Below are 19,632 nucleotides of genomic sequence, written 5' to 3'. Positions count from 1 at the left end.
ATACCACTGCAAACATACTTAATAAAAAGTTCTGCAAAATGACAGAAGCTACAAGCATCACGAAAACCACATAGGCAGTGTGAAATTTCTAATAGAATATGACTCTTTTAAGTTCATTATTACCCCAGTTCTGTGAAATGCAAACCTAAATGAGATGCTTTCCCTTCCATGGCTGCTACTGCAGTATCCCAATCTGCTGCAAGCTTTCAGGAAGAACTGTATCTAATATTTGAATCCTTACAGAGATGTAGTTGTGCGTGTGCTGTGGCTTCCTATAAAAATGTAGGACTGATAATGTGTCAGTCCCTCTTTCAGAATAATCTGCCAGGTCCCTAAAGCACTGGACTGTTTCTCAAGAATATCTCATATATTGCTACTATTGGGCTATTTTAGAAGACTAACAAGACTTACTGATTGGGATAGGCATGTTATTGGTGTAGTCTACAGCAACACCAACAGGCAAAGTATCATCGCTTTTATCTGTCACAGGAAGTTCTGCTCTGCTGGAGTCCTCCAAAATCCACGATTCCCAGTTCTGCAAAAAAAAAAAAAACCCAAACCCAACAAACCAAGACCCAAATTATTATTCTGACTACTGTTTTCCTGTGTTCAGCCTTCTTCAATACATTAGTCTAGTACAACTGAAAGATGAGACTGCAAGAAGTCTGAAGAGCATCTACCTGAACTTGTCAGATAAATAAACAACAGAAGTACCAGAGTCCTTCACAGAATTGGCTGTCATTTCTTCCACAGCACCCATGTCAGATTTGAACTCAGACTCAAGACAGATACACTTCATGTTCTACTTCAATTGATGACCTTGTATGAGTCACTTTTTATTACAGTGAATTTGACCACGTTTTTAGACTACTAAGTAAATCATGAAAAACAGACTTGTGGTACTTAGTTCACAACATACAGTCTTTCTGTTTATGCTTTGTGTCATTCAGATCTCTTGTTCTTCTAAGGTTTACATTTACCTTAATCTTTTGCACAACCTGAATGCTTTGGATTTTGTTTGTTGGTTTTGGTGTTTTCTTTTTGGTTTGCTTTTTAAAAGCATACTATGCTGTTATGCTGCAGGTCTTACAAAAGTTTTACTTGCTTAGATTTTTCAAGAAAAAGGAGGTACAAATACATAAATGCAGGAAGAAAAGCCTTACCTGATCTCCCTGCCTGGCAAGAATGCTGACTTCTGTGGAAGCAGCCGAAGCTGCCAGAATTAGATCCCTGTAAGATGGATACCAGTAGATTATGACATGTGTGGCAATGCATGCAAGGTGTCTAGCCCTGCAAATCATTATCATCTATCCAAATACATAATTAACAAACAAGTTACAACAGTATGAAGCAGACTATTCCTCCCACGATGAAGGAAACACAATTGGCTCCATCTCTGTAGAATGTTTACATTTTTTTTTCCCTTAAAATTAGTCACCAGTGTGTACATTGTCATGAAAACAAAGGAGAAATTAGCCATACTTTCATAAAGCATTTTCACAGTGGCAATTTCATTTGGCTCATATTCAGATCTTACGTAGTTTACAGAAGGGAGAAATACTACAAGAAGCACAGACTACTCAGACATGCACAAGGGAAAAGCTTTGTCACGATTCTCACAACCCACCATTCCTCAACATAGTTGAGGTAGTAATGATGTTGCCTTTCAGCACAGCTTCCATAACAAGGCTCCATGAAGTTCACAAACTTCTCTGGTCGCTTCTCTTCCTTTTTCTGTAAGACCAACATTAATAATTTATTGCCCAATGCAGAATTTAATAACATAAATATGACTTCATCAAGGTACAGTAAACTCAAATTCCAAATGATGCAGATATACACAAGAAAAGCAGGCTGCCATTGTCATAAACTGATAAAGAACAAGCAAGAAACTTCTCTGTAGCTGTGACTTGTTGGTAACTCACAGGCAATATTGCTACAACCACTTCTGGAGGCGTTTCCAGTGTTCCATCAGCAGCTGCATATACAATAGCAAAGACATACGTGCCAATCCACAGCACATCCAAAACTAAAAGAGAAGGAAACAAATACCTCAGTCCAATACACTTCAAAATACTTCCTTGTAGAGCAATTTTAACTGTGCACAGAACACAAAAGTAATATGATACTGCTAGCAGATAAGGAATCACTAACTTCTAAACTACACAGATGAAGAATTGTAATGATCTGTCTGCATAGCATCAGTCATACTAGGAGGAAAACTATTCATTCCCAGAAATTCCAAATACAAACCCAAAGCATGTGTTTGATTTGTCTGATGACAATACTGGCCAAACAGCACCAAGTGTTTCTAAAAATGGATGACAGTTTGACCACAGCCAAATGGAGGGTTTCTGCTTTCTAAACAATAAAATGTCAAAGCACTAACAGAGTCATAATGAATAGATGAAGCCCACACCAAGAACTAGAGTGGATTAATATCCAGAAATTTCTGTGTTAAAGGGAGATTGCTATCATGGTATTATCACATCAATGAGCACAAAACTAATATTTAAAATATGTATTTACAACATTTTAGAAACAGATAAAGACTCTGGCCTACAGTTAGTTTTTCTACACAACCCAGGGATAAAACATGTAATTCTTCTCCCAAATGATTAAAAAAATGATACTGTTATTACGTAACCAGGATACAGGATGTAACTAACAATAACAGTGGATGAATGAGCAAAAATATTTTAAAGGAGGAAGCAAGTTAAAAATAAACAAAAAGATTTACCTTTAACAGGATTGTCTGCCTGATAAAAGGGAGGATAAGGGATTACTTTCTTCTCTTGCAGATTCTGCAAATAAAAATACTCTTAAGTACTAAGAAAAAAAGCCCCCAAACCAACTAAACTGTAAGTTTTGGAGAAACTCCAAAGAATTGTTTTGTAGTGACTCGCTCTCTTGTTAATACTCATCACGTGCCATGATGAAGTCACTACATTTAAGTGGCAGGTGCACACCTTAAACTAAACCCAGCGCTGGTCTAAGACACTGTAATATTACTGAAGTGCTTGGGCATGGCTTACACCACACTCCACCCAACTCAAATTCTGTAAACTGAGATGCAAAAAAAAAATTAAAGCATATTGCAAACTAGCAAGCAGGTGTCTTAATGGCAACAACACTTACAGGCAGATACTGTACCACTGTGCCATTTTGCCTCCCTACAGCCAGTTGTTTTCCCTTTGGGCTCCAACACACTAAACAAAAAAGAGAACTTCATCAGCATTAAGGAAATGTAGAGTTACAAGGTGCCATAAAGCAGGACTGATAAATTTAAGCCGCACTTAAATTACAAACTGAAAGAAGAGATGAAATTCTTAATCCTCACACTAAGTAAGCTGCAAACAAGTTTAAACTTCATTCCCATGTGCCTCTATACAGCTTAATATTGCTCTATAGTGGAATATATCCAGTTACATTTCAAACATATGCTTCAGTTGACACAAATATATGGGGACAAGTTGAAGGTACAGAGAGAGGCCTAAGAATTATATTAGAACTGTCACAAAGATGCACCAGTTGTGCTAAATTTGTGCAGAGGAATACAGCCAGTGGTAATTATCAGTGTGATTATATTAGCAGGTTTTTTTCATAGCCTTAGGGAGTTTAAATCCTTCTGTTCATGATCTATTTAAATTTTTTAAGAAATTTCTTCCTGAGACAGAAAGCTTGTCTTCTTACACTTGTGCTTCTCCTTTTATTCTTAATTATCCAACATTACCTTACCCAAGGCTCAAACTCACCAGATGTAACAGCTACCGAGGGAGGCAATGTGGCATACACTTTCACAGAGTCTGTGACCTGCAGGACAGAGATGCTGCCATCGGACAGACAAACAGCCACCATGGTGGGACTAGCAGGGTTCCACTTCAGGTCATTGACCATTGCTGCACTTCCTGACTCCTTGCCCAGCTTGTGATAAGCAAACATACGCTTCTGCTGTTTTGCCTTTTAGGAAAGAAAAATGTTTGAAACAGTCCAAGCTGAGCTGAAAAAACATTTCTCATAAAGTCATAATCCAAAACAGTTTTGGCCAACCTATAAATTAGCAACTGACAGAAATAAGTGGGGCTTTAAACTAAGGAGGGTAGATTTAGATCAGATATTAGGAAGAAATTATTTACCTAGAGGTTGGTAAGGCATTGGAACAGGTTGACAAGAGAAGTGTTGGATGCACCTTGAAGTGTTCAAGGCCAAGCTGGATGGGGCCCTGAGGAACCTGGTCTAGTGTAAGGTTGGAACTAGATGATTTTTAACATCCCTTCTAACCCAAACCATTCTATGATGCTAAGAAGCAGATTTTGAGTTTAATAAAAAACTTCTTTACAAGATACCTCCCACAGGGGCAGAAAGCACCACTCAAGGCATGACAATCCCCCTGATATAGTTAGGGGGAAGTAAAACAAAACACTCTGCGTACAGTTTACCTGATTAAAGAATGTGCGGACATCAAAAAAGCCAATGAAGGAACCAATGTCACTGGACATCATACAGACAGACAAGGTGAGATTATCACAGCTGAGAGCCAAGTGCTGCACTGGAAACTTCACGGGAACTGAGGTACTCTGGACATTTTCCACTTAAAACACAAAAGATGAGGAGGAGAGGATGAAGTGTATGGATTTAAACAGCAAAAATTTTTAAAACAATGAAGTTAGAAGTTTATACAAAAGTCATTAAACATTCAGTATTATAAACAGCTGTCAGAATTGATGCAGAAAAATTCACTGAGTGAAAGAAAGCCCTTCATCTCTAGCAATAGTCTTAAAAGTCTCAAATTTCTTATAAAAGAAAATGACACTTTCATTCCTCAGTAATCTGGAGGAAAAAAAGTGGACACTTTCCAGGTTTTACTCATGGTACATACAGAGGGATACTTCAAGTAGTACAGTTACCAATGACAACATGAGAATGAAAACCAAGCAGTTTTTATTGCCACCAAGTTTTCATGCCATTAAATGCACTTTGGTAGTGAGGTGGCAGAACAGCCATCACTTCCTCCCTTGTAGGATAGTCCAAGTCCAAGCTTATTTGGGATTAGAATCCCATCCCTCTCTCCTGTCACAAACATCTCTGATATACACGTAGTTTTGTGGTTAGAGACTAGTTACTAACAGCAGACCACAACAGCGAAGACCACAACATATAAAAGTGTCTTACCAATGCTATTGGGATCTTCTCCAAGCTGATTTTGCATGAGAAGATCTCTAGTGTGAAAGATCTGCAGGCTGGTTCCTCCACCAGCAAAGACCAGGCCGTATTTGTTAGACACTACAAGGAGACTGCACCGCTCTTTGGGAAGATCATCAGGAGGATCAAAGATGCGGACCTTCTTCAGAGCTCTGAACTGAAAATCCTGTTGGAACAGAGTCCAAAAGTTGCTTTATGTATGCTGGTGAACATAAATGGTTTGCTTCAGTTTCAGCTGAAAAGTCTCTCCATGAGAGCTGCAGAACACCCATACCCATGCTGGACATCCTATCACATTTTCTGTTTTGCCTACAGAAGACTGAGATCAGTTTTGCTGTTATTGGAAGCAATGGTTGAAGCTCTCTTCTATACAGCAGCCTGCTTTCATAAAACTTGTAGGAGCTGAATCTGTCTCAGACATTTAACTCCTCTCAGAAACATACCTGAAACTAGCCAGTGGATACAGGGAGAAGAAAGAAAGAAACAAAAAACTTGTTGCCTAAAAGCTACAAAGCACACAACTAGTTAGCTTATCTTTGCTAGTTACTGTAGTTTATCATACACAGAACAGATACAGTTCTTCCTTCCACCCACCACCAGCAGTTACTCAGTACAGACTTATTTTGTGCACTCACTTATCTCAAAACTTATGCTGTCCTGATGTAAAAGGAGAAAAAGAAGAGCAAGGTGAGAAATACAAATGCAAAAACACGAATTAAGAAACAGTAGCTGCACTATTACTATGCAAAACTGTGCTCACATCAGGAATGAGCATCTCTTCTCCAACCACTGAACACAGCATTGTGTTTAACATCACTACCTCAAACCAAGCACCTGATTCTTATTTCATTTTGCCAAAGCACAGAAAAAATTGCATTTCTGCAATCTCAGGAAGCTGCAGGAACTCAGAATCTTCTGCAAAATGAACAACCCAAATCTTTGGTTTTGAAAGTGTCTGAGCAGAAAGCAGCTGCACCGAGATTCAGAGGGCTGGAGGAACACATGCTGACAGTCCTGTTCTGCTCACACAGCCTCACAGCAATGCTCCGGAAAACACAGGTGGGCCAAGCTGGCAGCATGCAAAAAGACTCCAATTGACAGCAAACAACCACACCTGCTCAAGTCTCCTGTTCTCTCAAGCACGTGGTCCCCAAAACAAGGCTCACAGCCAGGAGGGCTCCAAAATGCATCACTCCTCTGCCCAGGTGAGCTCCTTCCACCCCTCCCTCCAGCTCTCCCAGTGTTTCAAGAAAACAAACAGAGCCTAAAGCCTCCCCACACACCCCAACTTTACCAGGACACCTCTCCACTGCGCCCCGAGCCGATCCATCCCTCCTCCACTCCACAGCCTTGTCCGAGAAGCTCTCAAACGCACCCCAAGCCGTGCAGAGGTTCCCCAACAACCCCCCCAACGCCACGAACCACACACACATACACCCCCCTCCCCAGCCTGTTAGGCCCCAGTGACCAACCCCCCCCAGCCTACCACCCTCACAGCCCACACCAAACGGCCAGAACGGCGCTCCCCTAAGGGCCCTCACAGCCCCACAGCGCTCTGTCATCCTCCTCACGGCCGGAGCCCGAGCCCGCCGGCCTGCCACCCCCTCAGAGCCGAACTCACCTTCATCTCCCTCTCGGGGACCAAGTCCCCATCCTCCCCCATGGTGGCGGTGCCGCAGCCACGGACCCGCCCTCACAACAGCGCACAAACGCGGAATTCCGCGCACCACCGAGGAGACCCGCGCGACGCCGCGCTCACTTCCGCTTCCGTCGCGGCCGCTCTAGACACCGCCTCTCTATGGTCGCTGGTGGCCGGAAGTGCCGGCAGTCCTCCCACGGCACAGGCTGTGCGGGTCTTAGTGCTGAGCCCGCCCTCACTGTTAAATAAAGCCTTTATTCCTTGCGTCACGCAGCTGGGGAGTGCCTCGGCTGCTTCTCCTACAGCACGGCGCCGGTTGACATCGCTGCCCCAGGAAGAACCCGTCTCCATTTTGATAACTCACACCAGATAACCTCAGGCAATTGCTTCAAGAGCAGAGAGGATGAAAAAGTAATCCCACGAGGAAAGGGCTGCACGTGTCTGCTCTCCATAAACACTCATTGGAACAAGCACTGCCACCTGTTTTCTTTATAGGAGGTCAGGCTGGCTTTCAGGAGGTGCCCTCTGTATTTCGTAACATGAACTCAAAGGCACTGGGTCAGTTCTTAGTGATAAAAATCAGTCCAAACCTATCTCCAGGATCTGCTGGAGGGGTTTGTATTAACCAGCGTGGAAAACAGCTCAGCTAATCTGCAACCAATCATTTGGACCCAACTTCAGAGAAACTGAACTAAACACACTGACACGGTGTGGCTTCAGGAGATTTATTTTCAGTCTTTAAAGTAGACTGGTGCTGCTCTTACAATTTTTCTCTCCATTACAGTTTTGGTTTTCACGCAGACAGCAGTGAGACTGGTTTTTCTTTAAAAGTGCAGCCTTTGGCAGGAACAATAAGCCTAGTCAAGTTAATCATCTGTGTTTTCCTTTAAAAACTATTAAACCGATTTTTAAAAAGTTCAAAGCTGCCAAGAACATTTAAGAAAAACGGGGAAAGGGCAAAGAGCAAACATCTGGATTCCAGAAGTTGTGCGAAGAGCAAGATTCACTGCAGTAACCAGAGTGTGGGCAGTGCAGTCCCCGCACTTAGCCCACACTTACAGCCATCATTAGTTTGTAAGCTTTGGGGTTTATACATCAGGGAAGCGTGGCTGGTAGTCCCACAGGACAAGCTGAAACACATGCAGAGAGATCTGCAAAGTCAGAGAGAGCAGATGCATGAAGAAAGATCCTCATCCACAGCTGGTTTGGAAAAGCTCACAGGGCTCACAGTTTGGGCACCTACCCTCCTTCTAATTTCCCCCAAAGCCTTCCTGAGGGGCTGCAAAAGCGTAACAGCAGGCTTGTTTCTATGCTTGGGCAGACAGACAACTTGTTCAGCAGTTATGCTCCTGGTCTGATCCAAGTAGTTTTATCAGAAAGAGGATCACAAAGTAGCTTTAATGATCCCCACTTGCTGGTGTCGGACTTCTCCCTTCCCAGGACAGAACTGCAGCTTGGCCCTTTGCAGATCAACTCTGTGACTTTCTGCTTGCCTCTTTTGCTATGGCTGATCAACAAGTCTCATCAACAAGTCTCAGAACAAACCCAAACCAGGAAGGGGCAGGGGTAAGGACCTAAAGCTAAAAACAGCAATGGGCCAGTGGCTTTTCCTCAGATGAAACAGACTTTGCAGAACTTATTCCTGTAGTCGTGGCTCAGTTGGATTTACGCATCAGGGCTGCAGAGGCACCCCTGAGTTTGTCTGCATTTTGTTCACAGCATCCCATGGAGGGTTCTTGTCTTTGCCTTGTAGCCAGCCGTTAATACAATGGACACAAGTTCTAATCTCATTTCCAGTAGGAGCTAGCAGGACACTGTCTGCATGGTTACTCACAGAGCACGTTCCTGCTGACAGGTTAGCTCTGATCCTGTCCTAAGGCAAACTACAGAGGAAGGGCTCAGAAAATTGGCTTGAGAACAGAAGGGCACCGTGGCCCTACTGCCTTTCAGGGAGGTGGGGACTTCAGGCAGTGACTTCTGAAAACGTGAACACCTGTGATAAACACTTGGTTCAAGGTGAAGCCCAATGAATAACCTTTAGCTGCTAAATTCAATGAGAAGTGTTCCCTTACAACATCCCAGCCTCAGCAGCTGACAGAGGTCTTCCAGAAGTAGAGAACCCAGGCACATCAGGGACATCCCATGCTGATTGTGTAGAACTTGCTCCTGGGGCTGATGAGAACACAGATCCAGGACTAGGATCTAGACTCCAGTCAGGAAGCATAGGACAGAACAGAAGGCACTTATTTGCACCCGTGAAGCTGCTATCTGATAGCAAGTCTCTTCAGGAACCTGTTGTGACAAGCACAGCTCTGAATCCATCAGCTGGGTGGAAAGCTCCTTCTTAGCTGAGAAATGCAAGAAGGGCAGGGGAAAGAGATAAGATCACAGGACTTTTTTTTTGGTCTCACATTATACTTGGTGCTACAGCTTCTGTCTAGAAAGTCAAGTTAGCTAAGGGATGCTGCAGAAAGATGCGAGCTGGGGTTACCAGCTTCCCTTGATGTTCCTCTAAGGCAGGTTAGTTGAAAACTAGGACTGTTCACAGTAAAGAGTAACAAAGCACAGGTAACCTCTGTTACAGACCAGCAAAGCAAACAGTGCCAATTTTCCAGCCTGTCCTCTTCAAGGGAGGCTGGCTATATCTCTCTCCGGAGGTGGACCGGAAGGTTTTGGGTTGCTTTCATTGGCTTTTCCTTCAAACATCATGACCCTGCAAAACACAATAGATAATACATATTAAAAAAAGCAGGTGCATCTCTACTCATCATTGAGAGTGGGATTATCTCACCTTCTATGCAATGGCCATCTGATAATTACAGAGGACAGAAGCCAACAGAGGGCAGTGCTGCCAGCTGAGCCGGCAGCTTTGCTTTTCCAGCAGCTTCAGGGAGCGAGTTCCCAAAGCCTCTGCTGGTTTTCCTCCCAGAGCCCAGAGGATTAGCATGTTTTATTTAGACAGCCACTTCCAACATCCCCTGGGTGCACGCTGCATGCTAAGTGCTCCTAAGCACCATCCCTGGCCCACCTTGTGCATAACCATCCAGTAGAACGTTCAAAAGTCAAGCCAAACAGCAATTACAACCAGGAAGAGGACAGATACAAGGAGCAATGCAGTAGCTAGAAGAATCCCAAGCATTTTGCAACAACCAGCGCTGTCTTCCTCCCTAAGGACTGCAGCTACGCTGGGAATGCCAGCTGCCAGGCTGGATCAAAGGAGTGCACTGCACTTGGGACGAGTTTTACATTTCTGCTCCTGCTCTAAACACTGCTCAACACACAATGGGGCATCTGTTTGTTAGCAAAAGAAGGGACCCATCTGTGAAAGCTGCTGCAGTTGGAAGAATAGACGATATGGGGCCGGCTGCAGGCTCAGCCTGTTTCAATGAAGAGGAACAGAGTTGACAGAAGAGCGTGTGCTTGGAAAAGGAGCATCCTGACATGCACTGAGGGGGAGAGAAGAGATTGCAAAAAGAATGTAGCAGCTCAGAGACATCCTTCCTCCCAACCTGCCCAGAAAGCTGGCTGCCTTTTTAAAGCTCTTTTCAGAAAGGGGCAGGGGGCATGGAGAGGAGTGGCTCCTATTCATGGTGGGCAGACAAAAGGAGGATCAGCCTCTGTGGCTGAGAAAGGAAAAGACAGGCTTCAATGGGGTGGAGACGGAGCCAACAGAACCCACCCTGATACCAGAGGGAGCCAAGTAAGCAGTGGGAAGCCATTTGTTACAGCAGGACTTTGAGAGCCCTGTTGAGAGGGCAGAGGAGGCCGTGGGAGGCGAGTGCTGGCAGCTGGTAGCACAGCAAACCTCCCCCAGCACAAGCCAGCCGTCCCAAGCTGGTGTCTTCTCTCCACCTAAGCTCAAGTTTCAAAAAAATCAGGCAGGGAGGGAGCATTCTGTGGGTTACAAGACCCTCATTTACTGCTCACATCCTCCCTCCTCTTGCACAAGGGTCCTCCTCTCTCACCGCATCCACCCAACAGGCACAGCTCCAGCTCTGCCAGGCTGGAGAAATTCCTCTTCCCAGCTCCCCCAGCACCTCCCCCCATCCCTTCCTGGATGGCACTCACAGTTTAAGTACAGCAGACCGTTTGCCAAGCATCACATTAACGAAGTCCTGGTAGGAGATGGTCTCGCTAACCCCTCCGGTCACCTCAGAGATCATCTTCTTCAGCTCTAGATGGGTCTTCGGAACACCCATCTTCTCCATCATCCTTTTGACAGACATCAAATCTGCAAGAGTGAGGCATCAGCACTATTGAAGGATAACTACACTGCACCCAGACCAATCTGGAGGCACAGGCTGGAGCTCGCAGCTCACCTCTTCACTAGGGCTGATGGCATGAAGCTGTCAGCTGAAAGCAGAGAGAAGCCCTCAGTGCAGCCCCACTGCTGCATGGGCAGCAAGGAACAGCACTTCCTATTCATGCAGCTCGAGAATAAAAGAAAAACATACTGTTGCAAAAGAACAGTGCTCAAGAGGCACGTAGGGACACCGCTATTGAGCTCAGAAAGCAGTGCCAAGAATCACAAGGATGCAGAGGGAAGAAAGCAACACTGAGGTTAAAGCTGGAGACAAAGAGGCTCTGGGAACAAGCACTCCTGCCCAGCACTGCAGGTCATTTCCTTCCATTACTCTCACCAGGCCAGAGTCCCGCAGCCCCTTCCCACCAGGGCAGCACAGCAGGGCCAAGCTCCTCCAAATCCCTGGGCTGATTTCAAGGGCTGATGGAGGAGGGGAGCCAGGCAGGAGCCTCCTGCAAAGGCTAAATGCAAGCACTTGCCCTCAGGTGCCTGCTCCAGGCATGGAAAAACCTGCATCTTTACTATACTTCTGCTTTCCAGCCCGAAGGCAGGGCCCTCTTTGCCCAGCCACACAGCCACTTCCTCTTCTTCCCTCCACCTCCACCCCAGCAAACAAGTGCTTCTCCACGCCACAAGTGCTCGTGGTTTGACACAGCTTCCTCCTCCAGCCAGCCAAAGCCCAGGAGAGCCCAAGCCCTGCAGCTTCCCTGCTCAGGAGATGCTGAGGGTTGAAAACAAAAAGGCCTGAGTGGAGAAAGAGAATAAATCATTCAGAGCAGAGACATAAGCAAAGCAGGAGATCAACACTGAGAAAACTGAGATCACAAAGCAGGCAAGAGATTGAGAGAGCCAAGAGCAGGGGCTGCAGAGCCAGGAAGCCTCCAGCTGGGGTCCAGGAGCTGAGCAAGGCTCGTCCCAAGAGCAGCCCATGATTTTTCTTCCCAGAATCCCAATTGCACAGGGGAGCAGCAGTCAGCAGCAGACACCCTCTCAACAGGCTGCTGCTTTTCCAGCCCAGTAACAACGTCCTTGTGTCACTCACCAATCTCGCCTTGGTTGTTCAGGTCAAACTCCATGTACTTCTCTGGAAGAGACACAAAAGCAAGTTAATGGGTCAGAGCTGCTCTGGCAGGGAGACCCAAAGCAGGGGACAGCAGGGCTTTGGAGCACTGCCTGCTTAGAGCAGTAAAACAGGAGGTTTGGGCATAGACTGATGCAGGTCAGAAAGGGAGATGATCTCAAGACCTGGTTTTAGCACCCTTATCTCAAGTCCAGGGCTCAAGAGTTAAGTGTTCTTTAATTATGGCCACTTTTGTTTGAGCTAGAAGAAAACACTGGCACGAGAACAAGGTATCAGCTAGCCATGGGTAGCCTTAAACGGCTTCCAGCCAGAAAAAACAAAGCTCCCAGAAGGAGTAGCAAGAAAAGCAAAACCCTGAGCACTCCCAAGACCAATCTTGATCGGATTAGGAGGGGATTAAGTGACGTCGTTTCCTGCAATAGCAAGGGACGAACTGCACGGCCCTCCCAACACCATGCTGCACTCCAGAGCAGCACCAGCCAGCAGAGATGCTCAAGGACCACATGAAGAGGGCAAAGCCAAAATCGTGCCTAGGAGCAGAGACACTGGAACTGCTGCTTGCCCTCCCAGCCTGGTGTCAAACTTCCCCACACCAGGCAGCTTCAGCGTCCTCAGAAAAATGCAGCCTGCAGACAGCAGCCTGCACAGCTCTGCAGAAAGCAAGCTGGCATGTCATGAAATAGCACTGAGCTAAGCCAGGAAAGGAGGATTTCAGTCCCCTGCTGCTTCTGATCTTTGCAGAGGCACACCTATATTTCTTACCCAACCTCTCCCTTCCTAGCTGTTTCCCATTTAGACTGTAAGCTTTTCAGGCAAGGATTTGTCCATCTTTCAGACCTTACAGCTCCTTGCGCTGCAGGGCTCCTTGCCTCCATCACCTCAATTCCGCTAAATAAAAGAGCAAGATGCCTGCTGCCATCATCCATCCACGCACAGCTGGAGAGCTCTCCACTTGCCCTGCGGTTAGCACTCAGCCCCCAGAAGAGCCTCTAAGGACTCAAATTAGTTGAAAGCTCCCAGGCTGCTCCACTCCCCAAAGGGAAGAATCCCTTTGCCGCAGTTCCAGGGACACCAGCAAGCAGATGAGCGTGAACTGAGTAGTGGCAGGCTAATTTAGGGAGCCGAAGGGAAGCAGGGATATTTCACACATTGGAGACTTGCCCCAGGACTTGTGCTGGGTGAACCAGGCTGGTGTGCAGCCCCAGGCAGGAAGCAGAGGAGCTGCTTGGCATAGTTCCACATGGTGGACTGCCGTCACGAGCTCAGCAAAATGGATCTATAGGAATACAGGAACTAAGCAAAGCAGTGTATGCTTCAGACACAAACAAATGCCTCTCTTAGAGCACTAAGCAGCTCATTCTTAGATGAAACTGGGCCATCACACACATTCAGGGGCCAAAGCAATGCTTGATGTCCCCCCCACACAGCAATGGCCTTGTGCAAATGAAGTGTCACCCACAGGCAGGGTCAGTGCTTGGGGACACAACCCCTGCTCTGCCATCTCTGTGCCCAGCACATGTTTTCCTTTCTCCTCAGCTGACGCTGAGCCAAAGGCATGGAGAACAGAGGAGCTTTACATCACCATGTGTTAAGCCTCAGCTCACACATTTGTTTTTCCCTCCCATCCCAGCTGCAGGGATTTGGTGGGGCAAAGCTGTCCTGCAGTCCTTCCTCCTTATTTACACAAACACCAAGTGCAAATGCATTTACAGAGTGCAGAGGGGCTCCCAGGTCTCCTGCTGGGGAGGGGAGCAGAAGAACTGGCAGAGAAATGCTCCCCCCTCACACAGTGAGCCATTGTTGTTGGAGATGGAGGCAGTGTTGCAGAGCAGGACAGCCACAGAAGCAAACTCCTGAGAAGGCAGCAGGAAGAGATGCCAAGGGCTCCTGTTATAGGGAATTCTGTGCTCATGACCTATGGCTGCAATGCCTGAAGAGTCCCAGTTGTGAAGGAAAAATACAGTAGGGCTGCAGCCTCGGTTGGGTTTACATGGTAAGGCTTTGGTAGCAGAGGGGCCAAATCCTCCTGAAGGTTTTGTCAGATCAGAGCCAGCTCCGTAAGGGACACACTGCTGGGCCAGAGCTGAGTCACCAAGTACTGCTGGTTGCACTCTGAGTATATTTAAGAAAGGGAAAAAAGCTGTGCAACAGCAGCTGAGAGAGCCCACGATGGAGCAGACAGTCCCCCTGCAGCCCACACAGCAGATCTCTGTGTGCAGTCCATGGAGGAGCCCACAGTGCAGCAGGTGGATGTGGTCTGAAGCCATCTCACAGCAAAGAGCCAAAGCCAGAGGGCAACAGAAAGGATGGAGAGCACAGGAGGCTCCAGCAGGGCAAGACAAAACTCCAGCCAGCTTTCTCCATGCTACAATTTCTAGCCAAAATTCACAAGGAAATAGCAGACAATGCCTGAAATGGAAGCAAGGTCAGGCTTGGTTTGGCTGGAACCAGGCTGAGGACAAACCTGGAGGGCACTGACACAGAAAGCATGTTTTCTCAGAGGCTGCGGGGGAAATGACTGCTTTCAGCCACTGCTTGAGAATAAACTGGCTGCACGCAGAACAGCCAGATTTTGTCCTTGAAGTACTCTGGGGTACAAACTCAGAGGACACCCTGCAGAACCAGGTGTTTGAGCTGTTCTTCCAGCCCCCAGCCCAGCAGATATCCAAACCTAAGCCCCACACTTGCTGAAAGCGGAGCTGGACACGCTTTGGGCAGGACTGGATTAGTGCTGCTGGCTCCAGCACTGATGCCTCGGAAAGAACTAGAGCAGAGATTGAAGAAACTTTAAGGGAGAAAAACGCTCATTCAGGATGCAGGGAAGAAGTCCTCCCACCAGCTACTGCCTCGTCTGTGACAGCAGCCAGCTTGACTCAATATTGAGACAGCAGCTTTCCTCTGGGGGCTCTCCCACGCCGCAGGTTGTGCAGCAGCAGCCGCCCGCAGGCAGGATGTCTGCATAGTAACATGGCACTGCCCTGAGAGAGCAAGTGGGGGAAGCACAAGGACTCTGGTGGGAACAGCACCTCCAGGAAGCTTCTCTGCATCCCAGTGATACGGGGGAGGTTTCCATCTCAGCTCAGTCCCTTCTGTTATTCAGCAGAAAATCTCAGGCTGGTGAGAGAGAAGCGCTGAAGAAAAGGATCTGTTCAGAGCAAATGGGAGAAAAGAAAACCAGTTCTCACCTTTGAACACTGCCAGCTTCTCTTCCAGATCTTCCTCATCACTGAACTTTGGGTCACAGAGAAATTCCTGAAACGGTTAAGAGAGTATCCCTAAGGTTAGTGAAAGGAAAATAGCCTGGAGGGCACGCATGCACACAGTGCTGCCCAGCAGACCTACACAGCTCCCAGACAGCCACATCTGAGCAACTGTGCCAGAAGGGTTAAAAAAAATGAGTCTGACCTCTCTGTACCTTGCCATTAACTGCCTCCAGTGCCTCTGACTTCCCACCTGCACGACACCCCTCATACTGCTTCATGTTCATCCAAAGTTTCAGCTCCCAGCATCTCTGCTCAAAGCATGCACAGCACAAGGATTGGGATCTTATTCTGAACCAGGACTCCTGTTCCTGGCTAAAAGCACTCATCTCAGATTTTAAACTCCTGGGTCAACACTGGGGGCTAACAGATAGAACGTGCAAAGCCTGCAGACCACCACACACCAAACAGGGCAGGAATTGAGAGGGTAGGAACAGGGCTCCATTTATCTGTCTACTCATTTCTCCCTTGTTACACTGCTCAGCGTGGATGAGAAATCCCAGGTCAGCTCTGGTTGCTCATCCCAACCCAACCTCCAAAAGCTCCAGGTGCCTGAGAGCACAGAGCCCTGCCAGCCCCACCACTGTGCCCCATCAGCATCATGGTCCTGCTCCCGCCCTCCCACACCGCCCCGCTCCAGCAACTTAATGACTCGATCTGTGTTCAGAAACAACACTGCATTCTTCAGAGCAGAAGTCATTAACATCTGCACAGCTCGTGCACTGCTCGTCCAGCACAGAACTCCTCCAGAGGCTCAAGTGGAGAGAGCTGAGGCTGTTCCCTGCTCTGTGCACGTTACTCACCAGTTACCCATGCTCACAGAGGCTGGATGGGGTGGTCCCTATGAGACAACAGGTAGCAGCCAGCACTGGTAGTACTGGCACAGCATCACACCATCACTGTGAACCCAGACAGATGTGTCTGCTACCTTGCAGAGTCCCAAAGTGACACCAGGGACCCTGGTAAGTAAACCCATGAGACACAGGCTCTCTTCCACACCATGGGCATCAGCTCAAGCTGAAAGCTCTGAGGAATAGCAGTGTTCCCAGTTCCTTCTTTCATTCTCTTCAGCCAACCTGCTTTTACTGATTTCAGCTTTTTCTACCCAGGGATATCATGTGCCTGCCCAGCACAAAGGGACAATTGGGCTTTGAGACCTGAGTTCAGCCCAATGAAGTCACCAGAGAGCAGAGTCGTGTTACCACTGAACAGCCTTTATAAGAGGGGATTGCCAAACCTCCCTGAGAACCGAAATGGAGCCAGAGCATCACCAGGTCACAGCTCCCTCCTGCCCCATAGGAGCTGCACACATGGGCAGGATAGGGGATAGGAGAGGAGAGTAGGGGAAGGCAGGACAGCTGCATCCCAATGGGGTGGCTGTGGGAAGTTGTACCTGCTGTGAGACCTCAGGCACGTGGCAGGATGGGGGACACCAGGCACACCTGGCACCCAGACTCCATTCATTTCACTCACAGGGGAACTTCAGCTGTTCAGCTCAAAGGGAGCAGTATAGTTCAAAGGCATTCCAGCCAGCATATTGTATGCAAGCTGCCCCACCACAGTGATAAGGCCAGAACTCACAATAGTGCATGGGAATTTGGTCCCCAGGGCTCAGTCACAGCCCAAGTGGCTGAAGTTCCTTTGCTAATATGCCCATTTTAGGGGGCTTGTTCTATTAATAAGAACTGCTTAAAAATAAGCCCAGCCACCCCCCAGCTCCTGCTCTTTCATGGAGAAAGAGACATATCCAGGCAAGGAAATCCAGCCACATAAATCTCAGCTACTTGCAAAACAATCTGCAATGCCAGATCCTTCCTCACTCCCCAGAAAGGCTCCAGTCAGCAAGCCAGGCTCTCCTGTGGCTGTTTCCCTGCCTGCAGAAGTTGGAAAGGGGCTGAGGGATGCTCATGCTCGTCCTGGACATGGAGCAGGAGGCACCTGCTCCCCACCAGGCTGAGCTCCCTGCAGCCCAGTGCATTAGGAGGTGAAACCAGGTTGAAACTAATCTGTGCTGGATTAGGCTTGCCACCTTGATGCACAAGGCAGAACAATGTGATCGCCATTCCCAGGAAGATGGGAACAGCCAGGAGGGGGATCCCAGAGGAGCTCTTGAGGCTGGAAGGAAGAGTCCAATGCTGGGCTCAGCTGGCTTTCAGCAGCACGTGTGCACTCCAGACATTGCCTGCCTCCAGACCCTTAACCGAGTGAAAACTCTGGGGTTGAAATCAGCCAGGAAAACAGGGCTGGGTGGGAGCTGTTTGTTGGGATGAGACAACGAGATTATGCCTGATAGGAATGTGGAAATCATTTTTATGAGGAGTAACTCTCCTGGTCTGCAGCCCTGGGACGGGGCTTTGGAAGCCCCTTCCTTGACTACAGCCACAGTCAGCCAGCTCTGCAGCTGGGTGTTCCATGCAGGAGCTGCTCCCCTGCATGGCTGCTCACAACAGCCCCCCCCACCAGCATGCAGAGCACAGTGCATCACCGTGGGGTTCACTGCAGTGACTGCTTGGGGTCTGAGGGTAGCTGCTCTGCAGCTCTAGTTGCTCCAATCCCCTCTCCCAGCACCAAGACAACCACAGCACAGCAAGGACACAAACAAGTAGCTCCCATCTCCAAGAGCAGGGAAGTTACGAAGCTTGTTTCATTTTTTGTCATCCAGACCTCGCCAAGAGGAACAGCCTGCCAGAAGCAACGGCTGCTTTGAGAGAACTAGAAGCTTATGCCCTGCATGAGAGGAAGAGGAGCTTCCAGGGCACAGCACTGGGTATTATTCTGCAGCGTGCACAGCATTGCAGCTCATCCCCACAACTACTGCCTGCAGGAGGGTCCCACACCCACCCCAAACCAGGCTGCAGGACAGCCCTGGAGCAGCAGAACTGCAGTAATGGCTGCAGCAGCCTTCCTTCCAATCCAAGTGGACAGCATCCCCTATGGGAATGCTTGAAGACCACCTGCCCCTGTGCTGGGGCACCTCATCCATTTCAAGCAGTCTGTTACAAAGGCTCTATTTTAGCCAAGTGCTCCTATTACCCTGCAGCACCTCCTGGGTTGTAATCACCTAATTCCCTCCCCAGTGACCTACATAACCTCCACCTCAGCTCTCAGCCCTGCCGGGAGGAACGCACTAGCACTTCTCCTTGCCAGTTAATACAAGGGCAAAGCAAAGCAAACCCACTGGCTCCTCCAGGCTCCCAGCTGGTGCAGCTCTGATTTCCCCACCTCTAACACAAAGAGGGCACTGCCTGCATCAGCAAGGCATCATCAACCTCACTTAAAAGTGACCCAAAAGTGACCCTAAGTGATCTTGTTTCAAGGTTAAAACCTCCTTTTCACCCTCAGAATGGCTCTCAGCAGAAGGGACACCATAACTCATGTCAAGGCAGAGGTGTGGCAAACCCCCAACTCAAGGAGGGGACTCCACCAGAGCCCACTGCCCAGGGCACAAAGCTCAGCACACTTTGCCCTTGATCCAGAAGCTGCGTTCTCCCTGCCCAAGGCCTGCGGGTCATCCAGCAACTTCACCTTGCTGTGATTAAAGAGTTAAGAACCTTGGAGCAGCTCTTCAGAAAAGCCAACAGAGGAACTAAAAGCACCTTACACAGGGAGGGGAGAATGAGGAACAACAGCTCCCATGGCTGCTGGGCTGCTTTCCCAAAGAGAACTTCACAGCACGCAGCACAGAGCACCCATGGGATGGGGGAAGAGCAGCCGTCTCGGAGGGCAACCCCATAGACAGAGGGGACGGAGAACCACCGCACGCAGCGCTCCCACCCCGCTCCGTCCATTTCCTCCGGGAGGACACCTGCCGCAAATCGGGGGCAGCTGGGGGCGGCTCCTCCCGATCCTCCCGCAGCCCGCAGCCCCCCGCCCGCACCTTATTGATCTCCTCCAGCCGCCCGTCCTGCGGGGCACGCCGCAGTCCCCCTCCGCTCGGCCGTCGCGGAGCCGCCATCGCCCAGAGCCGCCCCGTCTCCCGCCGCCGCCTTAAGTAGGGGCGGGCCGGGCCGGGCCGTAGGGCCCCCGCCCCCGCTGTTAACCCCTTCCCTGCTCCACGGGGAACGCGAGCCCGGTGTCCTCGGGATGGAAATCCGCAGGGAAGTTCAGATTTCAAGAAAGAAAAAGTGAGAAAACGGCAGAGCGGCAC

General features: G+C 48.4%; 2 protein-coding genes across 4 annotated transcripts in view; both read right to left on the bottom strand.

The window, feature by feature from the left end:
* NUP214 (nucleoporin 214) overlaps positions 1 to 7,453 on the bottom strand; it is a 40,298-nt gene extending 32,845 nt beyond the window's left edge. For all 3 annotated transcript variants that reach the window (XM_090121375.1, XM_031601734.2, XM_090121376.1), the window contains exons 1-10: positions 6,824 to 7,453; positions 5,173 to 5,368; positions 4,440 to 4,591; positions 3,756 to 3,960; positions 3,139 to 3,209; positions 2,741 to 2,804; positions 1,926 to 2,029; positions 1,628 to 1,734; positions 1,164 to 1,230; positions 412 to 535 (exon numbers count right to left, since the gene is read on the bottom strand). In XM_090121375.1, the coding sequence (XP_089977501.1) occupies positions 412 to 535; positions 1,164 to 1,230; positions 1,628 to 1,734; positions 1,926 to 2,029; positions 2,741 to 2,804; positions 3,139 to 3,209; positions 3,756 to 3,960; positions 4,440 to 4,591; positions 5,173 to 5,368; positions 6,824 to 6,865 (1,132 nt within the window). In that variant the 5' untranslated portion in view covers positions 6,866 to 7,453. The remainder of the gene's footprint in view (positions 1 to 411; positions 536 to 1,163; positions 1,231 to 1,627; positions 1,735 to 1,925; positions 2,030 to 2,740; positions 2,805 to 3,138; positions 3,210 to 3,755; positions 3,961 to 4,439; positions 4,592 to 5,172; positions 5,369 to 6,823) is intronic.
* Positions 7,454 to 7,552: 99 nt separating this feature from the next.
* Positions 7,553 to 19,617, bottom strand: AIF1L (allograft inflammatory factor 1 like). The gene is made up of 5 exons (XM_031601740.2): positions 19,363 to 19,617; positions 15,411 to 15,477; positions 12,187 to 12,228; positions 10,910 to 11,072; positions 7,553 to 9,554 (listed from the first exon to the last, which is right to left on the bottom strand). Exons 1-5 carry the CDS (start codon positions 19,438 to 19,440, stop codon positions 9,467 to 9,469), a joined length of 438 nt encoding a protein of 145 aa, XP_031457600.1. The 5' UTR covers positions 19,441 to 19,617; the 3' UTR covers positions 7,553 to 9,466.
* Positions 19,618 to 19,632: the final 15 nt, after the last annotated feature.

Source organism: Phasianus colchicus, chromosome 19 (assembly GCF_987193195.1).
Source record: "Phasianus colchicus chromosome 19, bPhaCol1.hap1.1, whole genome shotgun sequence".
Classification (NCBI taxonomy): Eukaryota; Metazoa; Chordata; class Aves; order Galliformes; family Phasianidae; genus Phasianus; species Phasianus colchicus.
The sequence above is the reverse complement of the archived record's forward strand: the minus strand, read 5'-3'. Positions and strand labels throughout refer to the sequence as shown.